At 37.9% G+C, this 16,515-nt stretch overlaps 1 protein-coding gene across 4 annotated transcripts in view; it reads right to left on the minus strand.

The window, feature by feature from the left end:
- Positions 1–5,183: 5,183 nt before the first annotated feature.
- DCP2 (decapping mRNA 2) overlaps positions 5,184–16,515 on the minus strand; it is an 82,453-nt gene continuing 71,121 nt past the window's right edge. For all 4 annotated transcript variants that reach the window (XM_015558459.1, XM_015558458.1, XM_006755281.2 and 1 more), the window contains 3 exons: positions 10,740–10,850; positions 10,264–10,315; positions 5,184–8,434 (listed from right to left, as the gene is read on the minus strand). In XM_015558459.1, the coding sequence (XP_015413945.1) occupies positions 8,271–8,434; positions 10,264–10,315; positions 10,740–10,850 (327 nt within the window). In that variant the 3' untranslated portion in view covers positions 5,184–8,270. The remainder of the gene's footprint in view (positions 8,435–10,263; positions 10,316–10,739; positions 10,851–16,515) is intronic.

Raw genomic sequence — 16,515 nt, forward strand, 5'->3', positions numbered from 1 at the left:
AAGACAAAGCTATTGTTCAACCAGGATGTAATAATAAATCCATTCTAAGGTATCAACTGATATAACTATATGGTGAACCCAACAGGTATTTGGGGGTTTCTTTTCTGCTCTCCCTGAATGTTTGACAACCAAAACAAACACCAAGAATTTCATTACTACCATAGACAGAATCACTCTAATGTAAAGTTTACTTACATAGTCTTTCCGCAAACATTAAAATGCCCTAAGGTAAAGTAATGAAATGCTATTAAGGCAAAAATTAAATGTTAAATTTCACTTAAAACAAATGATTATTGAATAAAGTTTACAAATCTATTTAGTTATCACATTTATTCTAAAGTACAGTTTTCTCAATTGAATATCATATACTTAGTGAGACCATTTCATCAACTTTTTTGCCAGCTTTTTAAGTTCCAAATAAAATAATTTGTTTAACATGGCTCAACATAAATGTTTTCACCTTTTTCAGACTAAAACTATTCCCAAGAAAATTATTTTAGGACTACATATTTCCATGAACATTACCTAGTCCTCATAGCATAAAAAACACTTGTTCATATCTTGTTTTGGATATAGGCAGGGTACAAAAAGAAGTGAATTCTTAACTCCCTTTCCATCCAAACTAAAGCGTATGCCCTTATTTTGCTTAAATGAAAGATAGATTTCACTTAAATTAGCTAACACATGAATTACAATTCCATTTGATTAATCATTTTATTCTGAAATAAGATTGTTTGAAATTTTAAAGCCAACAAGTAAAATCAACAACCTGAATTGTATGAGTCAGTACCTACCAAAGACAATTTTATAAGGTATTAAGCCAATAAGCAAACTTCAAAAACAATTATAAGGAAATATATATGTATGTGTATATACACAAATATATGTATGTAAAATAGTTCATGATTTTAATTTCCTTCCCTGTTACTGAAGAAAGAGTTTGTAATGTTTATTAAATAGAAGTCAGCTTAGCTGCCTCCTGTCCTAACTCTGAAGAGAAATATACGCAAAAAGTAACATTAAAGACACAGTTCTTTGGACACTTGCATTTGAAACTAGAAGATACTTGTGCAAGATGCAAACACAAATCCAAAATGAACATAAAGATCACGGTGCCCTAGGACAGTGGGGAGATGTACATATCTTAGGGAAAGTACACAAAGAGTACGAGTCCACAGCTACTCACTATATCAGCACATCTAGCCAACCAAACTGCTGAGGAAGAGTTACTGCCTCTCTCAATTTCATTCACCATTGCAAACCTTTGCTTTCATTTGCTGCCATCCATAGTCTATTCCTAAATATCACAAAAGCATAAGCAAAGATATCATTTTACAAAGAACTAGCTAACTACTTAAAGCTTGAGAAATGACTAAATGTAGATTTGTGCCGCAAATGTTTCACTCCATGCTTTGTAGCTATAAGACTGCTTTAGGACCTCGGGTTCAATTAGTTAAAAACAGATCAAATTGTTAAATTCTACCTTAAAAAGTCCACACCCTAGGAATATTAACTAAGACCACTCAAAGACAGGACCAGCAGAAAACAGCTCATTTAACCCTAGAAACGCATAGATGTTTTCTTTATTCCCAACCCAATTTGACAGCCACATACATGGAGACTTAAAACAGCACTGGTGTCTACAGCCCTCCAATGTGCTTACTGACCAAGGGCCATAGTGAGATCAACTCCCAAAAGCAAGACATTATCGCTGCTTTACAAATGCCCACAGTGCAGATTCACCATAAGTATGCAGAAAAATAAAAAGAAAAAACTTCTACAATAGAAGAAGAGTGGGGGGAGTAGGGAGAGGGATTCAATGGCCTATTCCTGGCTAGTCACACCAAGAAAAAGGATTAAAAAAAACGGGTCTTAAAGTGGTACAACAGATAGAAGCCAGTAACTAAAACACCCAAACACCTGCAAGAATTCTCCCACCAAAAAAGCAGCAAATCTAAGCTCAGGGCCTTATTCTGCCCCCACTGGACTGAAAGACTAGTCTACTAAGAGGAGGGTCCATGTGGAACAAAATTATAAACAAGGGCAATTGGTTTCTCTATTGAATCCCTTTCCCCAGCACACCCCTGACCAGCACTACACAGTCAATACAAGCACCTTGTCAAGGTTAGTGCCCTTTAGATTTTTCTTTCAATCTGCTACCACAGCGAGACCAACTTCTCTGCTAACCATAGAAGACCAAAGACAAATGGAATCTCTTTTAACTGGCAATTTCATTAATCTGGGGATCCAGATCAAAGATTTGATTATGAACACTTCTCAAGATATAATACTTCCACTCTTTATTATAGTTTTTGTATTCATACTTCTTTGTACTTTATGTTAAACTCTGAGCCACTAAGCTCATGGAAGCCAGCCCTTCAAGTCTACTCCCATGCGCGAGAGGTAGCTTTACTGTTTTCCCTAACTATATACAGACTACTATTTCAATGGCAAATGCTGTTAGTCACAAGGCAACTAGATGGAAAGGAATGGATCACCATACAGGACAAATGTATACCTTTGACATGACATGGAGACTATGACATGGCTGACTACAGCTGTGTGTGCTCTGGGTTACACTACTGTGAGAAAGCAGGGCACTTCAGTATGGCTGGAATTGCAAAGTGTCAGCCCTGGAAGGACCAGACTCCCCAACACTGATCTTTAAAGAAAGAAAATTTACTTCAGATTTCCTGGATTGTTTGGCAACTATACATAAGAAAAATTAACTATCCAGAGCTAGAAAACACCTGGTAATGGCCATGTAATATTAAGTCTCTGCTTGGGGTAAGCAGTGCTCACAGTTCTAGCATAGTACATCATAAAGCACTCAAGAACTGATCTATCTAATTTTTTCCTTACACTTCTCTCTGCCCAGCAACTAAACTTATTCCTTTAGGGCACTTTGATTCTAAAATAATAACCTGTCATATTTTTTGAAACTTCAATCCAGAACTCTACTTTGAAAGCATGGACAGACCCTTTCCTGGCCATTGGCAATCTGCCATCTTTATGACAGAGGAGCACAGACTTTAAGAGTAACTCAATTTCAGGAAAAAAAGGACTGAGAAAGCCCATCATAATCTCACTCGTAGAACGTTTGGCAACTATACAAATGCACTTTAAAGTCTTAGGACAGAATACAAAATGAGGAGCTCCAGCTAGGCTTTACTAAGCTATCAGGAATAAAGTTTAACAAAACTTGTTCTACTAACACCTGTTTACCTAGAGACAGGTAGTACTTAAAGGTAAAGGATACTGATACCATCAGATAAAATAAGAGTTTGTCTTATTTATCATTAAAGTTTCAGCAATACATGAGCCCCTTTCTCTAGGCTAGAAGATAATCCAACTCAAAATTACTAGGAAACATTTTCTCCAACCAGAAAAATGTTAATGAATCTGACCTTATAACTATCCTATATAATAAAGAGCTAATATGCTAATGGTCATGACACCCTCACACTGTCACAACCATTTAGCAGGAGGCTGCGTGCGAGGTGGGTGGAGCCGCCGCATTGCTCCAGAGACAGGGAGGAAGCGGGGAGGCGCCTGGAGGAAGCAGGAGCACCCCGTGACAGGGAGGGTCGGGGTGAGAGCCTATAGCACCCCCCTCACCAGTCCTTTGCCACCCACCACTCGCACTCAGAGCGCCCCGCCGCCCACCTGCCAGGGGAGGGAGCGCAGTGCACGTGCTACCAGGAAGCAGTGCTCAAAACTCTGCAGCACGCGTGAGGCTTCCATGCTCTCCTCCAGCACCATGATGGGACAGAACTGTTGCGTTGCTCCAGAGATGGGGCGGAAGCAGCGAGGCGCCAGAAGGCAGGACCAGCCCAAGGTGACTCACAGGACTGAGGGCAGGGCTTGAAGCGGCCAGAGAAGGCTAGAGGGGTCAGGGTCAGGGTCAGGGACAGGCACACTCGAGCTCTAGGTGTAGAGGTTAGAGTGTCAAGGCGGGGCAGTGGGCGGGGCCATGTGATTTCACGTGCTGGGACTCTAGTGATTAAAAAGGAAATACTGCCTCAAAGAGTAATTGAGACACAACAGATGTCAATCAAAACAAAATCTCTGAGCAGGCAGAGGAAAGTCCAGCTGTACACTATAAACAGGCAAGAGATGTTATCAGTAGTAAGAAAAAATTACTTCGCTAACTTGTACAACTGACTTTGTTCCTTACTGTTCAAGTTAACTACCTACCAGAGACAAAAAAAAAAAAAAAGAGAATAGGTAATGAAATGTTTTTAATGCACACATGCACTCAGACCTGAATATTTCTAAAGACCACCACAATATGTTAAGTTTTATAGAAGATTTTAATCCCTTTGGAAGGATGCTATTCACTTAGAGTTCTTTTTAGGTGATATTACAGAGATGCATTCCAAAACCCCCAGAGGATGCCTAAAACCACGGATAGTACAAAACCCTAAATACACTATGTGGTTTCCTATACATACATATCTTTTCACTTAAAGGAAGCACTTTACAAGTTCTCTTTGGTACATCCAAGTTGCCAGCATCACTACTCCTGTGCTTTGGGCCATTATCAAGTAAAACTAGAGGTCTAGTGCACAAACTCGTGCACCAGTGGGGTCCCTCAGCCTGGCCTGCAGAATTGGACCAGAACCATCTCTCCAACATCCCCCAAGGGGTCCCGGATTGCAAGAAGGAGCAGGCCAGGCCGAGGGACCCCACTAGTGCATGACAGAGGCCGGGGAGGGACCGCGGGAGGGCTCCAGGGCATGTCCAACCCATCTCAGTCCCGATCAGCCAGACCCCAGCAGCAAGCTAACCTACTGGTCAGAGTGTCTGCCCCTGGTGGTCAGTGCATGTCATAGCAACTGGTCGACCAGTTAACTGTCTGCCCCCTAGTGGTCAGTGCACATCATAGCAAGTGGTTGAGAGACCTTAGCATATCATTAGCATATTACGCTTTGATCAGTTGAACGGCCAACCAGATGACAGGACACTTAGCATATTAGGCTTTTATTACATAGGATAAGGGTCACTTGAACACGAGCACTGCGATGCCATGACAGTCAACCTGAAGACCGTGGTGGCTACTAAGTGACTAATGGGCAGCAGGAACACATACAGCGGATCCTGAGCGAAGGGATGATGCAAGTCCTTGGCTGGAGGGAGCAGGACAGCATGAGATTTCATCACACAACTAGAACAACACACAATTTAAAACTTATGAATTGTTTATTTCTGGAATTTTCCACTTAAAATTTTCAGACCGCAGTTGCTTGTAGGTAACTAAAACCACAGAAAGCAAAGCCGCAGATAAATGAGGACTACTAAACAAATTACTAGAACTACCAACCTAATCTTATAGCATAGCATAAAACCAATTTTGCTACATATCTTCATTATCTGTACTAACTGGCATTTAATAGAAAAATAAGGATCTCCAAAGCTCAAAACAGCAAGCAGGGAACACAGTTCCTTTGACATCAAAGACTTGCCTTCTATATTAGCATGAAAATCCAACTTAATTCTCAAACATCTTCAATCAAATTTCACTCATACTCATAAAAGAATTCTATTAGGTTCTCAGACATCTTTAAATGTTCATGTCTCAGAAGAGTATCACTATCTGAAATCATAAAACCATTAACTTGCTATTTCTTAATAAAAACGTGTAAACCATACCCCTATCTTTTGGATTACAATGGTTAAGTACAAAAACAATTCATTTAACATCTTATAAATCATTACAGTTATGTATAAAAGCACCTACAAAATTTTAAAAATAAAAGATTCACAGTGCACTGAACCTTGGAACATATAAGGTTGGAACATAAGAACATTTAAAAAGTGGATTCAAAGACATAAACATAATATGAAGCCAAGAAAACCACTCTTGTCTAAAAATGCAGCACACAGAAGTTGTTATTGCATATTCAGACACTTCTTTATAACTTGATTTCTTTAGACCATGCTAACATTTCTCAAAGGAGAAACCCAGTTCTGTGCTAACCATGGCCTTTCTCAAGGAAACCTGAACACTGAGAAACGAGTACACAGGTTCGAGAGAATAAGTATAGCAGATGTACATGAAGCAGATACATCCAACTTACACGTTTTCTGCACAGTTTAGTCACATCACAAACAAACTTTACTCACATCTTTTAACATTTTTTATCTCAAACTCAAGATAGCTAAAAGCCTCAAATTATCAAAACACTATCCCCACAATACCTATTTTGTTCCACAGTGCATGAGTGAAGCAGCACAACAGCAGTAACATTGAGCTAGGGTTAAAACATCATCACTTGAAAAGAGATAATTTGTTGGTTCTTGAAAGGCTCAACACTATTAGACACACTTCTGATAACTATACCTAATCTCTTTTGCTTTAGTATTGAGAGCTGAAAAATCCAAATCTAGGCACCAGACTGACCATGGTATAGTGCTCAAAAAGAAAAAAACATAAAAAACACTAAAAATTAAATGGTTTCCAGATGACAGTAAATGAGTGAAAATGATTTAACTATCAGGTAAACGAAGTTTCACTCCCTTAACAACTGAACAGAAATCTGGAATGCTGGGACCAACTATAAATATGGCTCAAGGAGACCCAAGCAAAGCAGTTTATTTCTGGAAAGAAGAGTAAGAACTTCCAAACACAATCATAAAACATTTTTTAAAAAGTCACAGAAGGATTCATAAATTTGTCACATTAAAAGATGCAGGATTGTAAATAACCTTATGTTAAACACAATGCTGCAATTGTGAATTCTCCTGCTTAGCACCAAGGGGGTGACTTTCATTAATAAATATAATTTCTCCTTTAAAATCAAGCCATTTAACAGCTAAAGCAAAGTAATGCCAAGTAAATGCCTTACAATAGCATTTCTTTTGAAAGTCCCATTGGTTACATGAACCCCTATTAAATAGGCTACCTATACAGAATAAAGATTTCTACAATAAAATTTACAAGCAGAGATATATTTTGTGGATACCACATGTAAAATCGATTTTTAAAACCCACATGACAGATGCACATGCACGCATATGCTCCCACCCCTCCACCCCCACAAAGAATTACCTTCATTGAGGTCAAAAATAGCCCAAACACTAAAGCCCCCTTAAAGCCCTGGTGATTGTCCTTAATTATAGCTGAAATTCTTAAAATGGGCACTGCCATCCTTATTTGGATGTAAGAATCCTGAAGAAACAAAATACATTCCTAGGAGTGAGTTATGTACGTTAATTTCATGTTCTGATCTTCCCCCAGAGAGAGGCTTTATCTGCACTTGGGTACACTACACACCCCTTCCATTCTCACTCCATCACCCAGGGGCTTCAGCATGCTAATAAAAACAGGTCAGTCTCTTACTACTGCAAATTGGAACCAAATATAACATCTGTTTCCAGAGATCAACACTGAGATGCAATGTAAAACCTAATAATGTCAGTATTCCATACTTATTTACACAACCGTTATATAAAATATATCTTCACAAGAACAAAATAACTGTACAACACTAAAGAGTTGGCGGCAGGACGAAGACATAACCAAGGCAGCTGCTGTGTCCCAGCCTCCATGCTCTCTGCTACCCTCTCTCCAGCAGCCTCACAAGTTTACTGACTGTATGCAGCACAATGCAAAATTAAAGCAGCAACTCCCCATCCAACAACCCAGTCCCTCTCCAGGCTGAGAACTGGGTCCTTAAATGAAGAACTAAGAGAGTTCATTTTGAACATGAATATTCTATAGGAGATGCTGGCTCTAAATAAAACCTTTCAACTAAACTTCAAGCAGAGGATTAAAGAACCTAAGTGGTTAGAAGTAAAGAAATTCACAAAATGAATCCAAAGATGAACTGCAACCTTGACTTCCGTATTTCAGCTCTTGTGTTTAACAAATTATGTACCTTGTTTCTTTTAAAATTTCAATATAAAGAAAGTAAAGTGAGTAGATAAGAGTATTTCCATGAAGTTAATGATAACTCAAACACTATTTTCTTGATCAAAATATGAAAAACCCTCAATCATAGGAAAAAATGCCCTCATAAAAAGTAACTTAAATTCATTACCCAAACACTGAAAGGTACACCTGTATAAAAGTTTATAAAACTGCCATTTACAGTCCAAATACATGCTTCTTTCTTTTCTCTCTCTTGCACGGAGAACCATCTCCTCAGAAACATCATTGCCTTCCTGCATTTCTTTAAAACACCTGAGAAAGGTAAGGCTCAGAGAGACACCCACTCAAATGCAACAGGTCTCTGGCTCTTGGAACTTCCACAGCACATCTGCTGCTATCAAAGGTCCAAGATTTTCATTATAGCATTATGGTCAAACTTGAAACTCAAAAAGGCTCTGGATGAAAAGGGAAACTTGCAATGTCCATTACATGCCACAGTCTGTCCCTCAGCATGTTCTAACAACTGGTCTTCACCAGAGCAAGGTAAGTCATATGCAGCATCTGTGTTAAAATACAAAAGAAATAAATTCAGTAATGAATAAAAATAAAATACTGCCCTTCACCTTTTGTTAAAAATATACTGTACATGATGAATTCCTTTATATCTCAGACACTCTGAATATTACCTGTTATTGCTTATTTCCACACAAACATTCACAATCTTAATCTGTCCTTATTTCAAAAATGGGCATGCCTGTTTTTAACCTCCAATATTCATTCATATTCTGTGCCAAAATAGTGCGAGCTTCTTGACAGAAATAAAAATTTAAGCACTTAAGATTAAAATTACAACGTACAGTTTGTAAAGAGTCCAATTATAGAAAAATCAAGCTAACGCTTTATTTGGAGCTTACCAATCTTCAGGGAACATACAACCTAAAGAAAAATCCAACTTTTCAAAACCATAGTACAACAAAGCACTGAATTAATAGGATTTGGGGGAGTTTTCTAAAGTAGAGCAGGAGCCGACTAGGAAAGTATGTTTGGAACAGACAGCAAGAAGCTGAGATGAAAAGTCTGAAATGAGGTTTCCCAGGACATTATTTATATATATATATATATTTTATTGATTTTTTACACAGAGGAAGGGAGAGAGATAGAGAGTTAGAAACATCGATCAGCTGCCTCCTGCACATCTCCTACTGGGGATGTGCCTGCAACCAAAGTACATGCCCTTGACCGGAATCGAACCTGGGACGGGACCTTTCAGTCCGCAGGCCGACGCTCTATGCACTTAGCCAAACCGGTTTCGGCAGGACAAGATTTCTTTTATACTTCCTTCTCAAGAGGACTCAAAATTTTATATATCCACATGATGCCCAACTAAGCTGGAGCTACGAAGTTATAGTGCTCCTTCTTTAATGTTCCTGAACATAGACTTTTTAAAATTTTTGTGAAATAATTTACTTCTGAACTCTTGTTAATTAAACCACAACCTATCATGCCCCTATCAGCAAAGATAGCTAGAAAAATCCTATGAAGAGGATTCCTACCCCCATCACTCATCTATACAAAACTAATGATAGTTTCTGCTTCTTCATAGTTAAACTTAATTTTCCAAAATAGGGTTAAAGTATCTCTTTAAAAATAGCTTTTATCTTGCTGAAATCATAGACAGTACTCCAAAAAATATTATAATGTTTTTCATTTCTTAAGATCTTTTAATATGAAGGCTTTAATTGGAGATGAATAAATGCCTATCTACTACATAGGGAATTTCATTATATTCAAAATAGCACCTAAGAAGAAAACAGTCTGCTGTACATCCCAACTACATCAGTATTACCAAAGAGCTTTCTACATTCATCAGCATTACTTTCCAAATCAAATCACATACCTATTCTTCATCATAATTGAGGATAGAGAAGTTCTAAATGTCATTTTAATAAGTTATCCTTAGTACCAGCTTAAAAAGTTGATCTCGACCTCCAAAAGTGGGAAAATGTCCCCCCTCTAAAGTCTGTGTACCCCTTACATACATTTTATACCACATAGAATGAGGTCTCCTCATCTTTACCATACTTGATTCTACTCCCTCTCTAAACCTTAAGCTATCATTTATTTATCTATAATATCAATGCACAGCACACAGGTTTGTCATTCACCAAATATATAGCACACTGAGAGGCAAATAATTTCATGTTAATCATTTAAATAAATTCACTTTTGCCAGTTTCATAAACAGAGTACTTGACCACATATATGAACTCTCTCTACAGACATGTGCAACTCTGTTTATCCATTATGGTTTATCACACACTCCAGTAAAATCAAGGTTAGGCCAAAACCAAATCCCGTGAGGCAAAAGCTTTAAAAAGAAAATAACTTGCCTGTTTCAAAATTATCCTGAAGTTTTCGTGGATGAAGTCTTTTCTCAAATTTCTATTAAAAAAAACATAAACATACACAATATACCATTTCTAGTTATTTCACTTATTATAAATGACACCTACTTTTAAAATCAGTGTAATGTTCTTTCAAACTTTTACCTTCATTAAAATAATACAGATTCTATTTAGAAAAATACAGACAGAATAGGCAAGGACTTACTCTCAAAAGCAGGGTTGACTACATTTTTTCACAGTTATTAAAATTAATAACAATTATCAGGCATTAGATGTGCAATTGAATCAATGTTACAATCCCATAAATGAAAGCAGCCAAAACACTTTTTGTGGGCAAACTACATAATTTCATTCCATAAAAATGAAATGTTTTATCAATTCAATGTGCCTTGACAATGCCCTTGCCCCACTCTTTAAAAGAGTGAACTCCCTTATTAGTATGAGATAACTGAAACTCTTACCATCAAGGAATTCTGTTGCTTAGCTGGCTGGCTGTGGACCCCATTTGTTCTTTTCTTTTGATTAGGTGAATCTTGATACTGTTTTCTGCCATTTCCCCTCATACTTTGATTCTGTTTTTGCAATAAGAAAAGAAAATGTAAACCTATAGTATTATGTAATAGGACAAATATTATACCATATGAATTTGATTAAGCTGTTTGAATCAGAGTTTAGCAAAACAACCCCCCCCAAAAAAAAAAAAATCTTCCTAAAACATTGGGGAAAATACTGATATGGTACAGTTTCCCCAATGTTTTAGGAAGATTTTTTTGGAGGGGGGTTGCTTTGCTAAACTCTGATTCAACCAGCTTATCAAATTCAGTTGGTTGGAGCATTGTCCCAATGCACCAAGTTTGCAGGTTCGATCCCAATTAGAGTGCATGCAGGAATAAACCAATGAATGCATTAAGTTGGTGGAGCAACAGATAATTTCTCCCTCTCTCTCAAATCAATAAATAAAAACTATTTAAAAAAACAACAACAACAAATAATGGGGGGAGAGGGACAAGTTTGTGTGACTATCAAAAAAAAGTTCTCTGGGAGTGAATGCTGAGGCACACTGACCACAGTAGTCGAGTAGGAAATATGCAGCAGAGGTAATCAACTGTTACCCTATAAACCGCTTTAAATTAATAAATAAGCATTTTAAAATTAGTATTCTCATTTCATAAAATAAAGACTAGAGTTTTAAAAATGTGGGCCATTATCTCTAGGTTTAAATCAAAACACACAATAGCTGACAGTTTCCAATTTATTATGCTGCTTTAAAAAATTCTAAGTTTAACTCAAAACAGTTTTTTCTAAATATATTTTTATTGATTTCAGAGAGGATGGGCGAGGGAGAGAGAGAGAGAGATGGAACCATCAGTGATGAGAGAGAACCATTACTTGGCTGCCTCCTGCATGCCCCCTACTGGGGATCAAGCCCACAACCCATGCATGTGCCCTTGACCAGAATCAAACCCAAGACGCTTCAGTACGCAGGCCAATGCTCTATCCACTGAGCCAAATCGGGTAGGGCCTTAAAACACTTTTTAAACATTAATTTGCCCTTAGAGGTGTTGAAAGAACAGCTCTTTAAGAGGTTTAACTAAAACAGTGTGAACAAAATAACTTTATTATTATTTAAAATACATATATAAAAATACATCTATTTATGTATTTACATTTCATCTATCTACAGGAAAAATTAAATAATTCCTAAAATAGCTTGAAAACAATAAGCTAACTTAATTAAAGAATGGTAGGGAAATATGGGTTTTACCACACAATTTTAATTCAATTTCATTCTGCTCTTGCTGGTATTTATTTTTTATTATAAGTGGTACAACACACATAAAATTTACCACTTTAACCATTTTTGAATGTACAATTCAGTGGCAGTAAATATAATTACCATGTTGTGCAACCACCACTAGTATCCACCTCCAGAACTGTTTTTATTATCCGCCTTTTGGCTATTACGAATAATGCTACCGTGAACAATACTATACAAGTTATGTTTTTGAGTCCCTCCTCAGCTAGGAGCTAAGACCAAAGCTTAGGATTTGTTAGTCTCTGCTTTCAATTCTTTTGAGTACATATCTAGGAGTGGAACTGATGGTCATATGGTAATTCTATGTTTAACTTTTTGAGGAACCATCAAATGGCAGCTGCACCATTTTACATTCCAAGTAGCATTGCATGAGGGTTCCAATTTCCCCACATCCTTGTCAACACTTGTTATTTTCCATTTTCTTTATTACACCTATCCTAGTGGGTATGAAGTAGTATCTCATTTTGGTTTTGATTTGCATTTCTCTACTCACAAATTATGCTGGGCATCTTTTCATGTGCTTATTGGCCATTGGTATATTTTCTTTGGAGAAATGTCTATTCAAGTTGTTTGCCCATTTTTAAATTTGGTTGGATTTTGTTTACTAATGAGCTTAGGAGTTCTTTATATACTTTGGATATTAATCCATCGGACAAATGATTTCTAAATATATTCTCCCATTCTATAGGTTATCTTTTCACTCTTTTGATGGTGTCCTCTGATGCACCAAAGCTCTCAATTTTGGTGAATCTAGTATATTTTTTTAAAAGAATGAAATAAAGGGTGACACCTAAATGGATGGCTAAAATAATAAAGACAGATAATACCAAGCATTAGTAAGGATGTGGCACAACTGGAGTTCTCATATATTTTGCTGAGGATATAAATTACTTGAGAATATTGTTTGCTGTATATACTCAAAAACATAGCCATATTCAGTGATCCAACAATTCTGTCAATTACATATCCCCAAAAGGTGTATGTTCATAAAAAGACATGCACATTAATATTCATAACACTATTATTTGTAAAAAGCCCCTAATTGGAAATAACCAAGTGGACATCTGAGTAGAATAAAGGACTTCCAGCCTGTCAGCCTGAGACACAATCCACTGATGTGCCAACATCAATCAAGGCTCAACTGAAACAAGAGGGCATACCCAACCCACATAAGGGTCACCCCTAGAGCACTTGGCTCAGGTGACCAGGGAGACTGTGCCATTATGGTCCATAGAACACCTACTACCTAAAAGCCCCTCTGCCAAGTCTGAGAGATGTAGAAGATCCACCTACACAGGGAGGCAGCCAAAAGGAAGCGGTGAAGAAATGTGTCCCAAATGAAACAGAACAAAACTCCAGAAAAAAAGCTAAACAAGATGGAAGCATGAAAGCTCCCAGAGTTCAAAACACTGGTCATAAGAATGCTCAATGAACAGAGGGAAAGAATAGATGAATTCAATGAGAACTAACAAAGAGACAGAAAAGCCATAAAAAAAATCAGTTAGAAATGAAGAATACAATACTGACATAAGAATATATTAGATGTCAGCAACAGCAGAGTAAACGAAGCAGAGGATCAAATCAACAATCTGGAAGAAGGTAGACAAAAATACCCAACCAGAACAGCATAAAGAAAAAGAATTTTTAGCCCTAACCGGTTTGGCTCAGTGGATAGCGTCGGCCTGCGGACTCAAGAGTCCCAGGTTTGATTCCAGTCAAGGGCATGTAACTTGGCTGCAGGCATATCCCCAGTGGGGAGTGTGCAGGAGGCAGCTAATCGATGTTTCTCTCGCATTGATGTTTCTAATTTCTAACTCTATCCCTCTCTCCCTTCCTCTCTGTAAAAATTCAATAAAATATATTTTTTTAAAAGAATTTTTAAAATGAGGGCAGTTTAAGGGCCCTCTGGGAAAATATCAACATTTATATCATAGGGGTATCAAAAGGAGAAAAGAGAGAGCAAGGGATTAAAACCTATGATGAAGGAAATAGATATAGAAGTCCAGGAAGCACACAGTCCCAAATAAGATGAACCCAAAGAGGCCCACACCAAGACACATAATTAACATGACAAAGGTTAAAGACAAAGAGAGAATTGTAAAAGCAACAAGAGAAAAGCAGTTAGTTATGTATAATGAAGCTTCCACAGACTGTCAACTGATCTGTCAACAGAAACTTTGCAGGCCACAGGGATGAAAAGCAAGGAACCTACAACCAAGATTAGTCTATCCAGCAAAGCTATCATTTAAAAAAGTAGAAAGGAATTCCCAGACAAGAAAAAAGTAAAGGAATTCATCACCATCAAACCATTGTTATCAAAAATATTAAAAGGACCTCTTTAAGTATATAAAAAGATCAAAAATGTAAGTAATAAATGACACAATTACTTATTTATCACTAATTACTTTAATTGTTGTTGTTTTTGGTTAATCTTCACCAACGATATTTTTTCCATTGATTTTCAGAGAGTGGAAGGGAGGTGGAAAGGCAAAGAGAAACATCAATGTGAGAGAGATACATTGATATGTTGCCTCCCATACTCACCCCAACCAGGGACAGGATAGAGCCTGAACAGAGGTACTTGCCCTTGACCGGGATCAAACCTATGGCTCTTCAGTCCCCAAGCTAATGCTCTAACCACAGAGCCAAACCAGCTAGGATCTATCACTAATTACTTTAAAAATAAACAAATTAAATGCTTCAATCAAAACACATATGGTGCCCCAAAAGGTATGGCTCAGTAGCTGCACACTGATCCATCAACCGAAGGTCCTGGTTCAAATCCCAGTCAAGGCAGATGCCTAGGCTTCAGGCTCAATCCCTAGTAGGGGGTGTGTAGGAGGCAGCTGATCAATGTTTCTCTCTTATCACTGATGTTTCTCTCCCTCCCTTTCCCTTCCTCTCTCTGAAATCAACAAAAACATGTTTTTTAAATGGCATATTTTTTAAAAAAAAACATAGGGTAGCTGAACAGATGAGAAAACAAGACCTATACATATGCTGCCTACAAGAAACCCACTTCAAATAAAAAGACATATACAGACTGAGGGATGCAAATGAAGACCAAAAAAAGCTGGGGTAGCTATACTTATATCAGACAAAACAGACTTCAAAACAAAGGCTATAACAAGGTTTTTTAAAAGGTCATTTCATAATGATAAAGGAATCAATCCAACAAGAAGATAAAACCCTTATAAACATTTGTAGGCATAAAGTAGGATGGCACCTAAATATATAAAGCAAATATTGATGGACATAAAGAGACAAATCAACAGTAATAGTAGGGGAATTTAACACCCCAATGGCATCAATGGATAGAGTATATGAACAGAGAATCAAGAAAACAGTAGCCTAAAAATGACATATTAGACCAGATTGATATTTAGACCATTTCACCCCAAAGCAAAAGATGCCTTGAGACAAATGAAAACACAATGATCCAAAATGTATGGAACACAGCTAAAGCAGTTGTAAAGAAAAATTAATAACAATATAGGCCTACCTGAAGAAACAAGAAATATCTCAAATAAAAAAATCTAACCTTACACCTAAAAAAAAAAACACACAAAGCCCAAAGTGAGAAGGAAGAAAATAAATTATCAGAACAAATATAAATGAAGTAGTTTAAAACAATAGAAAAGATCAATGAATATAAGAGCTGAAAACATAAACTTAAGAAACCTGTAACCATCACAAAAACAAAGAGGACTAAAATAAAATCCTGTATAATAAAAGCCTAATATGCTAAGTGACTGGTCAACTGGTCAGCCGTTCAACCAATCAAAGCATAATATGCTAATGATATGCTAAATCCACTCAACCGCTCGCTATGATGTGCACTGACCACCAGGGTGCAGACGTTCCAACTGTAGGTTAGCTTTCTGCTGGGGTCCAGCCAATCAGGACTGAGCAAAAGGGGCCAGACATGCCCTGGAGCCCTCCTGTGGTCCCTCCCATGCTGACCAACTTCCCACTTCCCTCCCTGGCCCCAATCGAGCACCAGTGGGGTCCCTCAGCCTGGATTTTACCCTCTTACAATCTGGGACCCCTCGGGGGAGAGGAATCCCACGTCCCTCCCTGGCCCCGACCGTGCACCAGTGGCGTCTCTCGTCCTGGCCTGTGCCCTCTCACAAACTAGGATCCCTCAGGGGATGTCGAAGAGTCAGTTTCAACCCGATCCCACAGGCCAGGCTGAGGGACCCCATCGGTGCACGAATTCATGCACTGGGCCTCTAGTCAGAAATAAAAGAGAAGTGACAATGTGACCACTGAAATACAAACTATTATAAGAACACACTACAGCCGGAACCGGTTTGGCTCAGTGGATAGAGCGTCTCCCTGCAGACTGAAAGGTCCCAGGTTTGATTCCGGTCAAGGGCATGTACCTGGGTTGCGGGCACATCCCAGTAGGAGATATGCAG

Source organism: Myotis davidii, unplaced genomic scaffold (assembly GCF_000327345.1).
Source record: "Myotis davidii unplaced genomic scaffold, ASM32734v1 scaffold130, whole genome shotgun sequence".
Lineage (NCBI taxonomy): Eukaryota > Metazoa > Chordata > Mammalia > Chiroptera > Vespertilionidae > Myotis > Myotis davidii.